This window comes from Periplaneta americana, chromosome 11, assembly GCF_040183065.1.
Source record: "Periplaneta americana isolate PAMFEO1 chromosome 11, P.americana_PAMFEO1_priV1, whole genome shotgun sequence".
NCBI lineage: Eukaryota > Metazoa > Arthropoda > Insecta > Blattodea > Blattidae > Periplaneta > Periplaneta americana.
Window position 1 is genome coordinate 179141095 of NC_091127.1, and position 22392 is coordinate 179163486.

General features: G+C 36.5%; 1 protein-coding gene across 4 annotated transcripts in view; it reads right to left on the reverse strand.

The window, feature by feature from the left end:
* Positions 1 to 20551, reverse strand: part of brun (trafficking protein particle complex subunit brun) — a 55432-nt gene extending 34881 nt beyond the window's left edge. The window contains exons 1-5 of one of the 4 annotated variants that reach the window (XM_069840570.1): positions 20413 to 20551; positions 7756 to 7896; positions 6218 to 6409; positions 2882 to 3503; positions 811 to 943 (exon numbers count right to left, since the gene is read on the reverse strand). In XM_069840570.1, the coding sequence (XP_069696671.1) occupies positions 811 to 943; positions 2882 to 3503; positions 6218 to 6409; positions 7756 to 7876 (1068 nt within the window). In that variant the 5' untranslated portion in view covers positions 7877 to 7896; positions 20413 to 20551. Of the gene's footprint in view, positions 1 to 810; positions 944 to 2881; positions 3504 to 6217; positions 6410 to 7755; positions 7897 to 20208 lie in introns of all 4 variants that reach the window. The other 3 variants (XM_069840571.1, XM_069840568.1, XM_069840569.1) reach the window with 3 other exon arrangements.
* Positions 20552 to 22392: the final 1841 nt, after the last annotated feature.

The following is a 22392-nucleotide window of genomic DNA, read 5'->3' on the forward strand; positions in this document are numbered from 1 at the left end:
GCCACTCTCTGAAGATATTCTTTGACAAACACTTCAAAATCGCCTCTAAAGCTTTCACTGCCTGGATTTCATTGTCAAAACGACGTCTCTTAAGGTCCTTTTTGGCAGTGGGGTGAAGGAAGAAGTCACAGGGAGCAAGATCAGGGCTGTAAGGAGAGTGAGATATTGTAGAAACACACTGTTTCCAGTAGCGACACACTTCAACACGACTCTGCTTCTGTTCAGGAGTGAGCAGCCATAGTATCCATCATGCACACACTCTAGACATGTGCAAATAATGCTTTAATAGAGTGTGAGCGCTACCAGTCGATATATTCAGAATGTGTGCAAGTTGCCTAACAGTAAGACATAAGTCAGTGAGAACAACAAGAGCCTCAGTGTTAGTTGTTGTCTCCATTAAGACTGTAACTGGTGCACCTTTTCCTCCCTGCAATTCACAACTTTGCCGGCCATCTTGAAAAGACCTGTGCCATCGAAAACAAGCTCGACGAAGCATGACATGATACTCACCAAAAGCTCTCCTCAGTTCATCATAATTGGCTCAAGCATTTTTGTTCAGGCGAACACAAAATTTTATTGCATTATGCTGCTTAATAAAATCAGGCATATAGAAAATTTAGAGGTGAAACACATACACACACCATCTGCTTCAGTGCACTGCTACAGCTCAACTAAGAGGACAAGGGGAATGAAATTTTGTGTGTTTATGGATCTGTTTATGGATCCGAGAGATGGCAATGCAGTCATTTTTGGTTGTCTGATGATGACGTGCCAGTCTTTATTGAACAACCCTCGTATTAAATCGCATACCTTACTATAGTGGATAATTGCTTCACGATATCTTTTAGGGATATCTTCTGGCGACAATACATTCTGTACTTCTTGTTGTACTTCTGCTGGTGATAGACCACTTGGTAGTGAATTTGTGGAAATCGAATTAGTTCTGGAAAACAAAGACACTTTCACATACAATACAAAATAAAATAGTTAATAATTTTACATATCTGTGGTAGGATGGGGGGTGGGGGGAATGATATCAAGAAAGAGAGACGAGTGAATGGTAGGGACAAACATCAAAATGAGGGAGGGAGAGGGGGGTTTTGTGTGTGTGTGTATGTGCGTGCGTGCGTGTGTACACTATTAAAGACACAATATAGCACATATGAGCAATTCCAGAAATGCACAAAGTGTTATTTGGGAGGCCGGAGGGAAAAAGATCTTTGAAAAGACCGAATCATAGATGGAAGAATATTAAAATAGATTTGGGACAGGTGGGATATGATTGCAGAGACTGGATAAATCTTGCTCAGGATGGGGACCAATGGCAGGCTTATTTGAGGGAGGCAATGAACCTCCGGGTTCCTTAAAAACCGTAAGTAAGTATGTAGGTGAAAAGCTCCTGTTAACGCACTACAAGCTAAACACACACTGATAGACAAAGGTGACACTGTGTGTACTGTGTCCTTGAATGAAGAGAATGACAATGGACCAAGAATGCCAGAAGTGGGTCAGTCGGCAGCTCTTGCCACTTGCATGCAAGGCCTAGGGTGACCAGACATCCTCTTTTTCATGGACATGCACTCATTTTTACGTCTTGGTTCTCTGTCTGCGAACAAATTTTTAATTTTACAAAAGTTCTCTTTTTTCTTCTGTAAACGTAGTACCAAAATTTGCGTGTATTCTGTATTGAGATCCTCGTAGTTTGTAATGGCACCATAATAATAATTCAGTTCTTTTCGACGCACAGCATTACTGTTGCAATTCGTCATATCTGAAGACTGATTTTAACCTTGTAAGTGACTTCATGAAACAAAGTGTAAGTGGTTGCCTCATGAATGATGTCTCACACTTTACCAAAGTGATTCAGTGAATCTCCCTGGTACAGAGGCATGCTTTTTTTTTAGTTGGTTATTTAACGATGCTGTATCAACTACTAGGTTATTTAGCGTCGATGAGATTGGTGAGAGCGAGATGGTATTTGGCGAGATGAGGCCGAGGATTCGCCATAGATTACCTGGGATTCACCTTACAGTTGGGGAAAACCTCGGGAAAAACCCAACCAAGTAATCAGCCCAAGCAGGGATCAAATCCGCGCCCGAGCACAACTTCAGACTGGCAGGCAAGCAGCTTAACTGACTGAGCCATGCCGGTGGCTAGAGGCATGCTAATTTTGGTGCAAAGACTGTGCAAGATTAGGACCTTTCCTCGTAAGTATATTTCACACAACTTCTAAAAGGTTTTCAACAATCACTAACAGGAACTACAAACTTCTGAAATTGAAAAATATTTTAGGGTTCAGGGCTGTTTAAACAAGTCCGCCCTTTTGAAATGAAAGATGTAGGCATAATAGGGCCAATGGGGATGAAATAATTGAGACCTTAATTTAATTCGCTTTTTTTTTTTTTTTGTACGGAAGAGAAACCCAAAGGCTTGCACTCCAACCTGAGGCTTATGTGCTTACCACTCCTATTCTGTAAATGATTGGGTAGCCGAATGGCCGTGCTCTTGTACAAGTATAGCATGCCGCACCATGAACTTAACCCAGGCTATTGTATGGATGATGATATGTGAATTAATGATGGCGAAATGAGTCCGAGGTTCAATGCCGAAAGTTACCCAGTAATGATTTTTCAATTGGTTGAGGGAAAATCTCGGGAAAAAACCCCAACCAGGATTTGAACCCAGGCCTGCTCGTTTCACAGTCAGGCACTAATCATTTCTCCACAGCAGTGGACTAATTCGCCTTTGTTTGATTCTATTTCATTCTATAAAGACAATTTCTCATTTTCCTTGTTAGACTGAGTTCTTATTTTATGCAACACACGATTTTTTTAACATATCATCTTCTAGATTGCAAATACAGTTTCATATGATTAATTACCTTTGCTTTCCTGGACTTCCCTCTTGTAATGATGCATTACGCTGAAGTGGGAAACTTCTGCTCAAGTTTGGATAAAGCAAAACAACAGATGCAGCACAAAGTCCTTCATACGCACCACCGAGCCACAACCAATCATTAACAGCCTTCAGTATATCCACAGCAGAATTGTAGTAACTGAGAGCTTCTGTTGCAAGACCTGCTTGCAATGAAAGGTCTCCCAAATGTTTGGTCATACGGCCTACACAACGTTTTCTATTGGTGCGTGACTCCAAATCCAGACCAACAAAGTCTTTACGTTCGAAAGGAGCAAGCAGTAGGCTTACACGTTCCACCTTTTCTCTGCTGCGTTCAAGTCTTTTTGATTCCAATACCCAAAAGAGAGAAGACAGGAACTCTGAGATTTGATCCTCCAACCCAACACAATCATCACAATCCTCATAAAACAGTGCACGTGTTTTGAAGTTCGATGGAGTTGACAATACATCAGGCTCATTAGGACTTGAATCAGCTGGAGGACCGAACAGCACACATCGAGAATCAAATAGAGTTGCGGAGTACTTCACCTTCAGAGATTCATGCACTCGGCATAATTCATTTAATTCCTGTTGACTGTCATATTTACCTGTAAAAAATTTATACATTTTTAGTGAAATTTCATCCTAGTTTGTATAATATTCTAAATATAATTTCTTTCAATCAGAGATGTTTCATTTCAAACACCAGATATAATTTATATTTAAGCTGTGAAGATCGAGTTGCTTATAACTTTTTACTTTTATTAATTTATGTTCCATAGTTTGTAAAGAACACAGACATAAAATAAGCTATTATGTTGTTTCTTAATTAAGTACATCTCAAAATGCGAGGTTGCAATAAATAGTAAAATGCTTTCCAGTACATCTTCTGCTCAAGTCCTATTCTCACCTTCCTGTGATGCAACCTGTTTTTAACAAAAAAGGCTGGGAACTGAGTGACAGTGGTGTTAACTGTTCCATAAAAATGGAGAAAATGCCATTTCAGCATGCTAACCTCTCATGGTATGCATAAGTATCTCGTAAGTGGTGAAGAGGGGATATGGTTGGTGGAGTTGTATGATAATACAGCCGGCTTGGTCATTTGGACCAGCTAACCAACAACAAGTACGGTCCTCCAAACAGTTTGGGGCTTGCATGTAGATGATATAACCGTAGTAACATAAAAATATGGTGCCTACATTAAAATCTATACATTTTTTGCTACATCACCTCCTACATTGAAGAGCAAAAAAGTTAATGGCTTTATTGCCAAGAACTCAGTATTGGTTAACAAATGAAGAGGTAAGAATGATATAGTCCTAAGCCACGGGTAAAAGGTAAAGGTATCCCCATAACATGCCATGAAGGCACTTGGGAGGGCATGGAGGTAGAGCCCCATGCTTTCCATGACCTTGGCACTAGAATGAGGTGGTGTGGTCGGCACATGCTCTGACCGCCTTTTACCCCCGGGAAAGACCCAGTACTCAATTTTATAGGAGGCTGAGTGAACCTCGGGGCCGTTCTAAAAGTTTAGCAACGAGAAAAATTCCTGTCACCATCTGGGATCGAACCCCAGACCTTCCAGTCCTAAGCCACACAAACAAAATTTTACAGGAGGAGCATATTAAAGGTTTAGAGTCCAATGCTATTAGGTGTGGTACCATAATTTCTTAGGCATATACTTGTCATTTGTTGAATAATTTTTTGCAATATTTTACTAGTAACTTCCCCATATATGTAAAAAATTAACTTACATAGAAAACCATTTTTGTTAAAAGTGTGGCTTTGAATTATCTCATTCTCACCCCTTCAAATGTTAAAAATAGGCAGGCAAATAAGCATCCAAAAATGAATAAAGAAGCACTTAAAAAGACACTAATAATCTACACCTTTTCCAGTTGTATTTCAGAAAATATCAATTGTATTTCATATTTGTCATTTGTAATTCAGATTAGTCAATTCAATTTCAGATAATATCAATTGTATTTCAGATTTGTCAATTTAATTTCAGATAGTATAATTTGTATTTCAGATTAGTCAATTCAATTTCAGATAGTATCAATTGTATTTCAGAAAACATCAATTGTATTTCAGGTTTGTCAATTGTATTTTAGAAACTATCATTTGTATTTCAGAAGTTACAGTTGGCACCTTATTCTCAAATGTTAAATCCAATCGAGATCATCTGGTGTAAAGTGAAGACATACATAAAAATCCATCTTGGAATTCCTGACGTCATAGCTCCTGGTGTTGTAGGCTAATTTTACCTACTGTAGAGAGTAAAACTGATGAAGCAACACACATAATATTGTTGGTGGTGATTATGCTCGTGCAGTACAACACAGTACAATTCATCAAGCTGCAGCTTTAGCTATGGTGAATATGCCTGTCAGATGCTAAATGCAATAAAGTTGAGGATTTTTTAAATCCACTTTCCATAATCTTAAATGCATTGCTTATTTTCTGAAATACATTTTATACTATCTGAAATACAATTGACAAAACTGAAATACATTTGATATCATCTGAAATACAATTGACAAATCTGAAATACATTTGATATCATCTGATATTGAATTGACAAATCTGAAATACAATTGATAATTTCTGAAATTAAATTGACTAATCTGAAATACATTTGATAATTTCTGAAATACAATTGATATTTTCTGAAATACAACTGGAAAAGGTGTAGATTTAATGTCACATACAATACTCTTTATTAAAATAGAGAGGATATTTATTAGTCATGGGTACCTAACTGCAGTAAGTATGTATGGTTTTAATTCCCACAGCTTTGTAGTAATTCGTACAGATCTGTAAGAGATCCTATTTTCTGCAAAAGATGATGTAATTTTACTAACTGAAACCAGTTACACAGAATCCTGGTGGGTCCGAGTGGAACTTGCTATGGACAAAGACGATGCTTGATGGTAGGATTTCACAATGTATTACCACTTCTTTTACCACTAATCATCATTCAGTGTTATAAAGATTGCCTCCCTTTATGCACAAGAGCAATGCTATGGTGAAAAAAAAAAACCTAATTACAGCATGTCAATCCTAGACTGGGGATACTTGGGTGAATGATGCAAAGTCAAGTATCCTTCACTGGATAAAAAAAAAAGTTATACAGCATAATCAATGATCATTAAATAGAGGTATAGCATAACGTGCATTTCTTTTTTCATGAAATAATATCAAATAACAATTTTAAAATGTTTCAAAATAAATTAATAAATCTAGAACCGAAATATTAATAATAAAATTGTCTTGTGACAATTTTTGGACACTCATTAATTTAATGTCTAATATAACTTACCCACAGAAATAAGTCCAAGGAGACGACGGTGTGTTTGGTAATCTCCCCAGTCATTATTTTCCACAGGATATTCCTTTATATAGCGTGCTAGCACTTCTCGTGTCACACCCACAGAATCTATTACTTTCACATGATTTATCCGAGACAAACGATCATAGACACGACTGAAGTTCTTCTGTTTCAACTGACTCCCTACAAAACCAAAAACAGAACATAAGTATATTAAAATTTATCAATTTGTAAATGTCCATGCGTTAGTGATACCCTATTATTCAAACAGTTGACGTGTTGATTTTCCACACAAGAGACTCAAGTTAACATTCTGGCGAGTTCAGGTAAAAAATTTGTGGTGAACAATTATGGTCTTGAGATATTCCCGTTTCCTCATCATTCCGTCATTTCTCCATTACTATGATCCATAAAATAAAACAGATGGGCAAAGCCGTAGTGTTACTGTGATGACTCCACACATCTAATGATCAAAGGCAGATTAGGTTAGTTCAATTATGTTGTACAGGATGGGGAAGAGCATAACTATTGTAACTTTTATTTCAAAACAATAATATAATTTTATTCTCACACCAATAATAATCACTTTCTACAATTTAATTCTACTACCGTCAACAATGGGATTTGCACTCCACACACGACAATGACAATTTACTTGGATTATTGAGAACAACAATGAAATGTTAATCTTAACTAATGTTCACAAAGCACTATTTACAAATCAGAACTGTCAGTTCTCAGTTTACAGCTCGTTTGCCTTGGCTAGTTCTTCTTGCTCAGTCACTCGAGTTCACAGTATCTCGAACCCCAGACCTTCAGAGACAATCCGCTGAACTTCGAACTCAGGTCCCCCAACTGCGGTCCACTGCACTCAAACTCAGGACTTCCGGCTCCACAGTCACGGACACAACTCAAATCGAACTTCAGTCTCGAAGCTGGCTTCACTGCTACACAAGACTGGCTGGCTTGCTGTCCAACGATTACAACACTGCTCCAGTTCACTCACGTCTCTTCTTTTATAACCAAACCATAGCTACGAGAAGCTACGATCTCGCGAACAATCTTCACATGTCGAGAAGATGACGCCTATCCAGACCTCTCTGGATTTCTCCCCTCAGTCACCAGCTGCTTACTTCCCCCTCACCCTTCGTTGCGTCCGCGCCACCAACTCGCACCCCCCTCTTACATCTGTCCCCTCCAGACCAGAGTGGCCGCAACCTTTGCTGCATCGCTCGTTTTCTCGTTAGCCCCCGACCTCTGTGGGACGCGATCGACTCCCGACTGTCACACTATGTTCATCATGTTAATTTACAAGCCAACAGATCAATTAAACCACACAATAACTAGTACCGTACTCGGGAAAATTCAGGCTATACATCACAACCACTCTTTCTTGAAGAACAACATTGCGCTGTATCAATATGTGGAGGAGAATTACTTGGATTTATCTCTGTCCGAGATACACAGCAATTTACAGATTACTCCCTCTAATCATTTTACTGATTCTTTAAAGCAACAGCATAACTCACCAACATGTTTGATAAGTACAAGTATGGCAGCATGATCATGAGCAGTCTGTTCATAATCTGGATGGGACATGCTTGTGTCTGGCGGTGGGCTTGATAGAATCACGCTCACAGACGATCTCATTGGAATTGTGTCATCTGAAACTATTTGCAAATAGGTCTATATTATAATCACAGTCAAATAGATAATAAATATATGTTAATGATGTAATTTGAAACAACATATAAAAATCATGCTTTCAAAAACATAAAAATGTTATAAATTCTTTCACAGTTTGTCATAAATTTTTCTTGTATATTTCGAACATTTCCCCAGAAATTATGCTATGCGAATCAGATAAAATCAATCTCTTTTTTGATTTGATAATGGGGTAAAGACCATAGTTAGGGTCCCTATGTACTTAGACCTTTTGCAGGTTCATTATTCCTCCTACAGTACAGGCTGATATGGTTATAGGTGACCAGTCTTTTGAAAACAAGACCATAATGTCCCCAACTTCAATTGCTGATATCTTCTGGTTTCAATGTGTGTGACCCCAGAAGTCTTGTCTTAATGCTGCAAAAATCGCAACGACAGAGAATATCGGCTGAGACCTCGTCCTCCATGCCACATTTCCTACATTTGGGTCCTCAACAAGTCCAATTACATGTCTCTTTAGTGTGTTGTTTCCTGTCAGAAAGACAGTTAACATCCTAACTTGTTTCCTGCTTGGGAGACAGCAGTTCTTTCATGATTCTTATGTCAGGTCCATCGATCATCTCATCAGCCTGACGCTGTGAACCAGTAAATACCCTTCAGGAGTAGCCAATGCATTTTTATCACCACTTCTTGACTTTGTGCCTGGCATTCTGTGGCAAAATTCCAAAAATTGACTCCAGTCCCCATTGTGGGCCTACAGAGTCCATTTTTCCTAGCTTATTATCTTCCTCATTTCCATAGACTCCCTCATGTCCTAGAATCTATACAAGTCGTACTGGGAGTGTTGTAGGAATAGAAAGTTGTATGATAGGAAATATCCTATATGAGTTTATGTAATAAAGCAAAACATGCACATAAAAACGATCCAACTATAATAAATTAACCACTACCAGCATACACTAACAAGATATCTGATGTTTTATGAGAATATATTTTCATCAAATTATTTTAATATTCTAAATACATAGAGATTTCAATTTACCAAATATGAAAAATAATTTCAAATAAGCCTGTTAAAATGAAATTCTTGATAACACTACGGTATGATACATTATCTTGTAGTGAACATCTGTATTAGTAAAAAATATTTTATTTGTATTGGTCTTAAAGTTTATGGCTTTTATTGCTCCTATAACATCAGTTTATACCATGCAATTCAACAACACAAGCAACAAAATTACAGAAATCAGGACAGAAAAAAACATGCACTTACAGAAAATTAGAGAATTTCTTTTAAAAATATATCTTTTCTGCTCAATTTAAAAACAACGGTTCACATGCAAACATAGCTATGGAGCACATAACCACATTCAAGCACCAACACAAGTTACGCACATGCAACATTATCACACAGAAAATGAAATTTATTCTTTCCCGCCATTTTTACAATCAATATTACGTAATATATTCTATTTAAAAAATTGCTCAAAGAATGTATAAAACAAGTATTATTTTGTCCATTTGTTGTGCAGGAAAAACAACAAAGTCGGAGATTTCAAAAAAGCTAACACTGAGCAATATTCAACATTGTTGTTATTCAAGTTATAGTCATGAATATGAACTAAAACTTTTGAATACAACAAACGAAAAACACACTATCTCCATCAGCCCATCTTTCAGAGGAAGAAAAAAATATAGGCTACTATTATTTTCGGAGAAAAAGTCGTTCCAGCACTGAGGACCGAATCAAGGACCTCTCACCTTGGCACACTGAGTGCTCTTTACCAACTGAGCTATGCCGGGAATTTTTCTCCATAAATAGCAATATATATGAGTAAAAATTATAAAAGTCATGCAATACACAATATTCAATTATAAGAATATATTTGTGTGTTAACAGTATAACAAAAGCTATTGCTGAAATGGCCATTTAAATATGTGCTCCTGTAAATGTGACATACTGTCTAAAAACAGGAAGTAGGCCATAGAAGACACTAAAAGGAGAGGAGTTCGAGCTGGCACTGTGGATCGTTCCCAATACAGCTCAGCTGGTGAAGAGCACCCAGCATGCCAAGCTGAGAGATCGATCCATAGTTTCAGAGGGAATTTTTCTCTGAAAAGAATAGTACAGTATATATTCTTATCATGCTGTTAAAATTTTCATTCATTCTGGCTTCTTAGACTGTGACATCTTCTGCATTTCACTGTAAAATTCGTAAAGTATTGGAGTTGCCATGATGAGATTTACCTAAGTTATCTCCATTTGGAGATCCAACTAGGGGACAGTTTTAGCTCTGGAACTTGGATATGCATTTGGACACATTCTCACGATATTTTGGTTCTAACACAACTGATTTTCTTGTGGGCATCATTATTTTACAAGACAGTCATATCACCCTCTTTCAACCCCCATATTGTATGAATATTGTATGTCCCCTGTCCACCACTTGGGGGTTGCCTCTCCACACCGTGACAGTCCAGTGCAAGGTCAAACATCAGTTCAGGATCCCATGGTCGCCAATCATATACTCATTTGATATGAGCCTCTGAAATATTGTGTAGCATTTCCTATACACAGAACTGAACAACTACACCACTGTGGCTCAGTCACCAGTAATTTTATTATCTGAATTAAATTATTTTGTCTTTTCCCCATAGGTCCTAAATATGCCCATTATCTTACATGACCATGGATTCCTTTATGTCTTTTTTTTTTTTGGAGGGGAAAGGAGGGGGGTCAAATGTCTGATTCCTGAGGAAAAAAAATTATGTTCCTATATTCATGATGACAAATGCTCGAATTTCCATGAAATAGTTTTTCATGACCTATGTTGAAACTATCTTACAGAATTTCCAGCTTTTATAGTACAGGTGAAGGAGTTTTATTGATCACACAAATGCAGAGTTAGAGAATGGTCTATTATGCAAATCTGGCTTTCAGGTAGAAGCTCCCTGTGAAGCAGGCTTGAATAATTTCAAGGAAAAAATTGTTCCAGGGTCGTTTATTGATCCTGGCTCAGTTGATAGAGCATTCGTGCACTAAGTGAAGGGTCTGGGATCGATACCCAGCCCCGGAACAATTTTTCCCTTGAAATTATTCAAGTCTGCTTCACAGGGAGCTTCTACCTGAATGCCAGATTTGCATAATGGTATTCATTACTGTAGGTACGTTAACAGAAAGCCACAATTTAAGTCACACAGAACTGTGTGCGTTCAAAGTTCGGTTTCTGGCGTCTTGTCAGCCCATCTGAGTTGTGTGGATATAAAGGGAAGAATTGTGACGGTGTCGTGTATAGTTCCTGGGGTTGGTAGAGCATTCGTGCACTAAGCGAAGGGTCCTGGGATTGATACTCGGCCCCGGAACAATTTTCCCCTTGAAATTATTCAAGAATGGTTTAGTCTGAGAGCATATTAAAGCCAAATTTTAGAATAAGAGCATATTTTCGGCATTTTCTTAATATTCAAATTTTTTTTTTTATTTTATTGGGTTATTTTACGACGCTGTATCAACATCTAGGTCATTTAGTGTCTGGATGAAATGAAGGTGATAATGCCGGTGAAATGAGACCAGGGTCCAGCATCGAAAGTTACCCAGCATTTGCTGGTATTGGGTTGAGGGAAAACCCCGGAAAAAACCTCAACCAGGTAACTTGCCCCGACCGGGATTCGAACCCGGGCCACCTGGTTTCGCGACCAGACGCGCTGACCATTACGCCACAGGTGTGGACTCTTCATATTCAAACAAAAGTTTATAAAACATATAAGGCTGTGAGGTAATGCTTAAAACCAACCTTTCTGGCATTTGAATTTTTCCATACATCTTTGTAAAACATCTTGGAAATTAAGAGCTTACACACCAGTTTAAATAGTTGAAGAAAATAGTATAGATTATAAATTTTACTGATATTAATTCATGTATGTTAGGGAAGTTAAACACATGCACATGCATTCACATAGGTGTACACACACGAGTATACAAATTAATTCACAAGCTGGGATTATATGTATTCGTCAGACGTGCATGCACAAGCAACAAAAGCACACACACATCTTCCAAAAAGACACTCCGTTCATTGAATTTTATTTTAAAACATTATAGATCTGGCATTTTTTTGTGTGTTTCTATGGCCAGAGAACTTGGGAAAATTGTAATCATACGAAACCATTTGCAATATGTACTCTAGTGATATCAAGATCATCTACAATCCATCTCTGTAACTTCAACAAGAGTTTCTCTTGTGATGTAGATCACTGATGATGAAATTACAATATTCAATATTGTGTGGACTATCCCTGAACAAAGCACCCTTCAAAAAACCTGTAAGAAGTATTTACAGGAATTGTGACCGAGTGAGTATGGTGGTCAGGACTCTCCATAACAAATTCATTCTGGAAATGACCAGACAATGCTCTGTCCTCAAAATTCTCTTAGAGAATTTTTAGAATTGCATTTCATGTGGAATCAACAAGCCAAAGTTCCATTTTCAAACCTACCATTTTAGATTTTAATGGTATTTGTCATAAATGTATGATGATATGTGGCAGTGCTGTATAATAATGTGTGTATTAAATGCTTAATCTTATTATTTTTCGAAATACTGGCTTCACAAAATCATTTTAAAAACTGATAAGAATTCCATGCATGCAATTACATACTTTGTATTAAAACTCATGACTAGAGCCCGGATATTTGGCAAAATGCCTTTTTACTGGGTGGAAGTAAATCATTATTTTCATAGATATAAATGTGATTTGGAGTTGCTAAATCAAAGTCATAGGGCCAATTTTTATTTCACCTGTTTTGCCTTTTTAAGGTATTTCTTACTAATTCAATAATAAATGCCTTTTTTGTTATTTTGAAGCAATATTTCTTGTTTAGTTGCAATTTTCTAATTAAATGTAATGTAATGGGTATGAAATTTATATATACGAATCAATGACTCATTTAGTAACAACAGTAAATAAAAGTAATTTATTTCCGTGCTTAATCTGCTAATAATCTTTCTTTAATCCTATTGGTGTAATATGAAAAATGATCGACGATCCACAGTTACAAATATAATATTGTCATGTCTTCACGATACCAACAATCAGCCTTATAATTTTAAATAGGCCTATTAAGCCCAAGTTGTCATGTAGCATTTTCAATTGTTTGCTTTCATATTTTCAAATCTTACTGTTACAATTTTGTGCTACGTGCGTTTATTATTATAGAAGAAAGAAATCTGAGTGATGAACTGTCAGTTATTGTCGGGTAACAGAAGGTATAGGATTGGTTAGCTAGAATGCCTCAATTCAGTAAACCATTGAAAAGTAAATTTTCATGCTTATGTTAGTGAATTTGGTGCCCATGTGTTTTCAACCGATGGAACAGTTTTGTGAAAAGACAGTTAATGACGAAAAAGAAAGTATTTTATAAGTCAACATGTGTGAACTACAAAGTAAAAATGTGAGTTATGTTGATAAAATTTAAATTTATTGCTAAAATATATTATGCCTTTTTAAAATTTATAACGTCTTTTTCAAAATTTATTGTGCCTTTTTTGCCAACCTATTTTAACTGTTATAAATGCCTAAACATCCAGACTCTACTCATGACATATCCTATTTAAGCTAGAAAGTTATATTTAGACTCCTTTTAAAATTCATGAAATAAGCTTTAATGTGACACTTAAAATTCATAAACTCCCCCCCCCCCCCCAATGAGAACATCAAATAGCTTTAAAAATTTATTTTATAGTTGCAACATTACCTTTCAGTGTTGTGGACTAGTGTCTTTCTAGAGATGAAAAGTATATTAATCAAATTCAACTTTTGCCAAATCTGAATATTTTTATTGAGATCTTACTATTGGGTGAAATTAGATTATTAAATGGGTTGGTTGGTTTATCATGATTAACTATATATACCATAGCCGGGCTAGGTTATATAGACCTGCCACTAAACCGAAAACAATTGGCAGGATCCCTTCTTTACTCAATGTACATTGAAGTGAACAGGGAAACTGCTAAAGAATTAAGACAACAGAAAGTCACACTGATACAAGATGGCTGGAGCAACCTACATTGCAATGTTTTCTCGACTGAAAAGCGATCCTATGTTCTTTTTGCCATTGATGCAGATGCAAAGGCCAAGTCTGGTGAATACTGCTCAGATTTAGTCAAGAAATCTATTAAAGAAGGAGAAGAAAAATTTGTCTGCAATGTTATACATTTTGTAGGCCTATTACATATTATTATAAACAGAGAGACAGTAACCTAAGCGAAGTTATGACATGTTCATTTTACTTATAATTAGAGTTATATACAACCATCTGCCACGTAACGTGAGTTACAAAAATAACCTTTTTTTTTTTTTCACAGACATGTTAATAGTTACATCCATCTCATAAATTGTTTAGTCGTCCTAGTATTCATCCTGTTGTTGTTGTTATCTAATGCCGAGCTTTGGCAATGAAGCCATTAGCGTTCTTGCTCTCCAATATTTCTCTGTGGTGGATCCATCAGGTAGAACTTCACAGGTTTGTAGATGATCTTCAGTCACTGCACAGAGGGCAATTTTGATTTGTGTAAATTCCTATTTTATTCAAGTGTTTGGTCAAATAATCGTGTTCTGTAAGCAGTCTGAATTTTGCTATTGCAGATTTACGTGGGATTTCTGGAATAATTTCTGTTTTTTTTTTTATTAAAATGCTCCATTTTTTATATTTGGCTTTGGTACATACTGCTTGGTTTTGCTTGATTTTATATTTATTTTTAATTAGTCTTTTGATTGATGTAAAAGGTAGGCTTGTATTTGTATTCTGAATTAAAATGGATTCTTTTTTGGCAAGAAAGTCAGCAGTTTCATTTCCAGCAATTCCGCAATGTGCAGCTATCCATTGCAATTGAATTCTTTTCTGTAGTTTTTGAAGTTGTTGGATCATTTTGTGACATTCTTTAATTTGGATTGACATCATTTTATATGAACTTATTGCATATAATGCTGCTTTAGAATCAGAGAGAATGACAGCATTTTGAAATTTATCTATTCTGTACAGTAGGTGTTGGAGTGAGATATGAATAGCCATTATTTCCGCATCAAAATTTGTTGTATGATGTCCTGCTGGTTGATAAAATGAGAATAATGCACACGTAATTCCTGATCCTGAGTTGTTATCGATAGTAGACCCATCTGTGTAGATATGTAGCCATTCTTCTGGTGGGTATCTATTGTTCACAGCTTCTAATGCCAGCGCTTTTAGTACAGGTTTGGAAGTTTCAGATTTTGTAACTGGTTCCTCTAAATCTAGTTGAATGTTAATTGGTTCGAAGGTTAGAGGGTTTTCTCTGCTTAAAATGTTTTCTTTAGATTTAGGGAGATTCAATTCTGTTTTTATTTCCGTGACTTTGGACAGGAAACTTGTTTGTGTTTTCAAATTGGTTGGTTGTAACAGTCTTTTTTCCCATTTTGTTGTTAGCCGTAGCATTTTTTCATGATGCGTTAGTGCCTGCTCCTCTAGAGTGAGATATATTGGAGGGTTCTGGGTTAGGGCTTGCATTGCCGTGATTGGGGTTGATTTTGCTGCACCAGTTATTAGTCGCAGGGCCTGATTTTGGCATACTTCTAATCGATTCAGGTTGAAATTATTTGCTGTAATTAATACCTCCGCATTGTAGAGAAGTATTGACTTGATGAATGTTTTGTACGTGATGTTCAAAGTCTGCCGATTTGCTCCAGCTAATCCCTTTAAAATTGGAAGTCTTTTTGTTGATTTGTTTACTACTGCTTCAATATTTCTCCAAGATAATTTTGAATCAAAAATTGTCCCTAAATATTTCGTTTCATATGTTTGTCTCAGGTTTGTTTCCTTGAACTGTAGATTGAGTTTTGGGATTTTTTTCTTCAAGCTAAATATTTGAAACGTTGTTTTATCAGTATTTATGGCCATCAAATTGTTGTCAGTCCACTTTTCAATCATAGCTAAAAATATGCATTGCTGGTATTATACAAGAGCCTATTTTAAAATCTGAAAATATGTAACGTGATTGTCGGTAGCGTGAGTTACGCATATGTAACGTTATGACGACATTTACTGTAGATTAAATTTTCCTTAAACATTGCACTTAATGAGATGTTAACATTTTTTTAATTAGAAAGAAAGACACAAAATTACATCCAATTTGCCCTAATGTCTGCCTTTGTATTTGATTGCTTCAATGCTTCATGGCAGACTCAATTTAAGTATGATGTCTAAAAGTGTCACAACCATCAAAGGACACGCCTAGCATGCAAGAACGAAAATTTGCTATCTTCTTTTAAGCAAGGAAGCCAGATATGATTTTATCAGACAGATATCAGCCCTTCGACTTCAAAGTCTATATCTAAGAATTCTTTTATGCATGGTGCAGACACTGATGAGTCAGCAGACAGTTTCTTTCAAGAAAAGGAGAGAATTACTGTTTACGGATATTGAAGTAGGACCTTTTGTATTTTAGTATTAGTCAAATTTGATGATAGTATAACCAAAGTTTCAGAAAAGTTACAAAGTTCTGTAGTTGAAAATGGCGTTAAAACAATGTGCAGTTATGAACGGTACTGCTTTTTAAAATCAATGAAGAAGACATCATATGTGAAACTGAACTGACCATTTTACAAAAACTGATAAGAAACTTGATATCAAGGAAGTGTAATTGGGTTTATATTATATATGTAACACCTTTGAATTTAATGTTCTATTGAAATAAAATGTTCATTTGTCATTGTGCATGCAATGAAAATTTAAAATTATGTGGATATCATACTATGTAATGAAGTAAGAAAATCACTTTGAGTGGCAATATTATAAAAGACAATTGTTGAAACAGTTTACTTTTCTATATTTTTCAACAAAACATAATAGTCACAAATTTACACTTACGGACAAAATGTAGGCTAACATAACTAGCACTTCCCAATAGAACAATTTTCTTTTACTCCTCTTTTTGTTATCCATTATTCAAGAAAATGGCTATGTTTTAAATATATTAAATAGTAATACTGATACAACTGGAAACATGTATGGCTTTTACTTTCACAGAGATATGAAGTAACTTTATTGTCTTTGCTTGGAATGTCTTTTTTCTGTATTACAACAACTATTGCATGACTAAATCATAAATAATTATATTCCCGATTACTGGTCACTACCATGAAGAAAGTTCCTAAATGCAATAAATAAGCCGATAAAACTTTATGTTTTGTTTTAATATATCTAATAAGTTCATAAATGTGTCTGAATGTAACATCAGTTAAAGGAATGACCTATTGTTACATTGTTGCATCGTAATTACATTTTCCAAGTTCAGTGATGATATAAGTTACACAAAAATTGTCAGATTTATTCATTGGGTGTGTAGTTTTAAAATAAAATTAAATTAAAACTAAAGTATCTTTTTTAAAGACCCTGTACATACACAGTACGGTTCCCTTCTTATCCACTTGCAGCTGTGATGATGAGCAAACTCTACCAATCCATAACCACACCAGAAACAATAATCAATAATCCCGCCACGTAATTCCAGTCGTACAACTTTTATTAATGATAGCATGAACACAATTTTATTTTTATATTATAATAAGCACTAACTTATGTTACAGAAATTGTTTCAAGTGGTGTCCATCTGCAGTCACACATTCCTTACATCTTTTAAAGAAATTTGCAGAAGTTCTCCATCTATAATAATAATAATAATAATAATAATAATAATAATAATAATAATAATGATTTATTTTAGCTGGCAGAGTTAAGGCCGTAAGGCCTTCTCTTCCACTCAACCAGCAAAAAGAGTATATACATATGCATGAACTTACAAAGAATTCAACAATTTGATTTAGATGAGAGTTACATGTATACAAGAGTTATTTACGAATTAAACAACAAAATACTATGAGCTATTAATTAAACACTGAAATTAAATGTGTAGCAGAATTAAGCTAAAATACATAGAATGTTAAAATATTTCAAATAATATTAGATAATAGAAAGAGATTATTATGAGACAATTTTGAAAATACAGTACAATCAGGATGATGTCTAAAAGAAAGGAGTAACAATGTAGTCAGTGATAGTTTAAATCAGTATGATTGGAGTGAAATGCTAATAAGGTTATATTTTAAGCTATTCTTAAAGGTGTTTATTGTCTTGCAGCCCCTAATACTTTGTGACAAGGAATTCCATTGACGCGAGGTGGATACTGTAAAAGACGATGAATAACAAGATGTTCTATGAAGAGGTATACTTAGCGTGCCACAGATAAGTGATCTGGTATTTACGTCGTGGTTAGAGTATAGATAAGAGAAGCGAGACGAAAGGTAGTTTGGTATTTAAATGTGCAGAATTCGAAAGAGTAAAGACAAAGAGTGTAAAGTTCTGCGTTCTTTAAGTCGGAGCCACGAAAGACTTGCGAAGGACAGTGATATGAATCTGTAATTCTTATAATTTTCATGCATGCACGCGTGGTCCATACATAGCTATATGCGCACGCACATACACATATGAAGAATACTTGATAACTTAAGTCACGTTTTACTACTTTTAAAGGAGAGCAAGTTAAAAGTTTCAAGATCCATTACAGTCTATTGTCCTTGGGTTATCATTCTTTAAATTTCTTTGGACTAATGAGGTTGTTATTTTGTACAGTTAAACTACACAAATCTACACTACCTGAGCTATTATATGATATACTATAAAATAGAAAGTCATAATTTTGGATGTTTTTCTCCTGTGCTCTTCATTATAAATAAAGTTCCTCTATAGTATGAGGGATATTCCTGTATAGACTTCAGTCGAACATGGTAAGTTAAGATCTTTTTGCAGTTATAAATATGTAGCATACCATATGCCAATGCCGTAATTTCAGGAAGACTAATAGGACTGATATATTTTTAAAATACGCCTATTATAGTAGCCACAAAACTTTTACTGAATAAAAGTCACTGAAAGCATGGCATGAAGCATTATCCAATCGTAGCAATGCCGCACTTCACACTGTTGTCTAGTAGATACATGTAGGTCCTGCTAAGGAGGGCCTATTTATATTCTCTCTTTCACACATAAGAAGTATTTGAAATAGAAGCTCAGGCATACGTCTAATGAACATAGCTTGTTCTGTTCACACAAGTCCAAGTCCCATATTTTTACTCCTATTGATAGGCCTACCTAAAAACCTTGCTCCAGTGCATACAGTTCAATAAAATGATAACTCGGATTTGATGACGACATAGACTACCCAGCTTAAAATAACAAATGCAGCTGAAAACTGTAGGGGTCATGTCTCATCTAATAAGGAAGTCAGTTGTTAAAGATATTTTTGCTATGAAAGATGCAGTTGAATATTACAAAGTGAACATTTCAGTTAACATTTTTTAAACTAAGTGTAGCATTAAGAAATATTTCACTTAAATCTATTCATTTTACTTAATTATTGTTAAAAATGCCTATTGATTCTGTTCATCCCACATCTGAAAACAATCTGAAATAGAGGATTATCTGATCACCCTCTAAATGGCCAATTGTCATTGTGAATGCACATATTATTATTTACTTCTGCACGTAAAGACAGATTATTTAGTCCTGACAGCTCAGTGAAGCGAAAGAGGAAAAGTAAAAGGAGGAGTGGGGAGAGTTCCGGAGTAGAGATAAGGGCGGGCGATCGGTAAAGGAATGCAGTACATCTTAAATGTACTGGAAACATACTGCTCTACCGCACGTATGACATCCGATCGCTCCCAAGGCAAGCGAGTGAATATCCCAAACACCCCTTGGCGTAACTAAATGGACTCTCCTGACCCAGGCGCAGATCGCCGGCGAATGTCAGGACTAAATAATCGTACTGTAACTGCAACAATCTGAAATTGAGGATTATCTGATCACTCTCTGAATGGTCATAGTAATTGTGAATGGATATAATATTATTTACTTATGCAAGTAAATACAAATTTCATTAAAATGTGTCAGAAATGTATGAAAACAGACAGACACAACTTTGAACAGCGACAGCGACATCTAGCAACCTTCCTTTGAACAACTTAAAAATACAAATTGATACTAATCATGAAATAAAATTAAACTTACCTACGCGCTTATTATTATTGATCAAAATAATGTACAGACATGCATGAGGGGATTATCGATCAAACCGGTCGTAATGTAACTAGAAACTGCACAACAACAAACAATATAGACTAAACAAAGTGAATTATAAATAGGTGAATACATCAATCCTGTTTTCAAAAAATATAACACAAAGGGCTATGTAAGACTATCGTGATACTACACTATTGTCATTTCTACTGACCTAATTACTACGCAGCTGGAAAATAAAATATACAAATTACAGCAAGGACGGTATCTTCAGATAACATTCTCAAAATTTTGTTGATAAACCTGTCTGATCCTCTTGCGCAATCTTCGGTAAAATTGTTAAACCCCTCTGTTGAAACAGGATCGATATATTTAAAAGTGTTCCATCCATTTTATATTACGAAAAAAAACTGCATACGGTCATTATTAGACGACACACCAATCCAAAAGACTCTTGTCAGTTCCAGCTGTCACTGTAGGCGCCATGTTGTCCATCTTCAGAATTGAAACGTTAGAATGTAAAACCCTGTAAACATGTAAGTTTCGACGTTTCGATCATGTATTGCATTGTTACTGATAATAATAACACAACGACAATATAATAGAGCATAATATAATCTCCATAATTAGTAGAGATAAGCTGAAGGCTAATTTTCTATGTAAGATATGGTGCAAATATCTGTTTAGTTCGCTATTGGCCAGACTGAAGAAACCAGAAACCAAAAGTCATAAGGCGACAAATATGAAATTACCTTGAGAGAGTGCCGAAATTTCCCCCATAGAAGTGTGTTGCCAGTCCTACTGATTTTGCAGCAGAATTCCTGTTTTTTTAGAAATCTACTGATCTACTTATGAAAGTCGAAAAAATAGACAAATCTCCTGTTTTTTTTTGTCCTTTCACAGCTTATTCACAACAAAACCTTTATTGAAATCAGTGTCGCCAACAGGACGGAAATTCCGTAAAAAAACGGACTTTGTGGCGGAAATTACGATTTACATCGCCGTTTGACTTTTGTAGCTGTTGTCGTTTTTAATTGTTTAATTTTTTAGGGATTTTACTTTTTCTGACACCCTCAGATCATGCTCAGATTCAGGCACCGAAGAATCAATCTCACCATTTCCATCCAGTCTGGCTTATGCTTGTGAAATACTGGATTATTCTGCAGCACTTGCAACACAGACATAGAGACATGATTCAGAGAAAAAATAATTTAATACTAGGGAAGATCAGAAGTAATTTCTTTAAGGTATTATCGTGCGCCGGTTTCCGCTTACGTCCCTCTGCTGAATGCTGTAGTCACAGATGTAGAGAGGGGAAACGGGAGTGACGGGACAAGATGGGCCCAAGCTTATTGGGGGGGGGGGTGATGATGAAACGATGTTAGGCAATTGTCGTGCTCCGGTCTCCGCTGAATGCTGTAGCCGCAGGTGTTGAGAGGTGAATCGGGAGTGACAAGGCAAGATAGGCCGAAGTGTGTGTGTGTGTGTGTGTAGGGGGAGGGATGATATTGCGATGTTGAAAGGAAAAGCTCTGGTTACAAATACAGATATTTATTTCAATAATTAGTTCCTGCACTGGGTCGTGGGCAAGGGAAACGGGAGTTTCGTTAAAAGAATATCTAATATTGAAATATTTGTTCCTATGACTGATCGAGGCTAGTTGAAGACGTGACGGAGATAGGACGTGAGACATAAGAAGTTAGGGGTAACGGGAGTGTCTGGAAAGATGTGAAACTAAGCTTGCTCGAAAGAAAATGGGGCGACTATGGCGAATAATATGGAGATGTGAACTAGGTACCTTCACCTATCGAGCTCGCAAACATGGCCCGCGGTCCCGACCGATGAAGAGATGGGATGGAATTATCGAGCTCGGAAACATGGCCCGCGACTCCAACCACTGCAGAGGGTTTGAAGGAAGGACTAGAGTTGAGCAAGGCGGGGTGAGTTTGGGGAGTCCAAACCAGGAATGGTATAGGAGAGAATTGTAAGGGAGTGAAGCGATCAGAGGAGAAGAGAAGTTGTTAGGTTGAAGATGAGGGGATGTCTGACCTCTAGCACGATAGACAGGAGCTTATATAGGCGTGGGTAGGCTGGCTCCCCCACCCGTCACGTGACCAGTGACGTCACATTGGCGCGGACCAATGGGGAGGAGGCAATTCTCCCACTTAAGATGTGTGTCTCGCCTGACTGTTCTCTTGCGGATTTCAAGTGAACTACGTGGGTGGGCTGCACTGGCAGGGTGAGTGACGCAATATCAGCAAGGTAGTCGGTCATTGGGAGTAATGTGTTTCTACTACCTGGGTGACCAACCGTACTCCCCTTGCTCAACAAGGATGGCGCGGGTGAAAAGCAGGTGGGGATGACCGTCTGCTCTCTGAGATTTACCATGTGGCGGGCG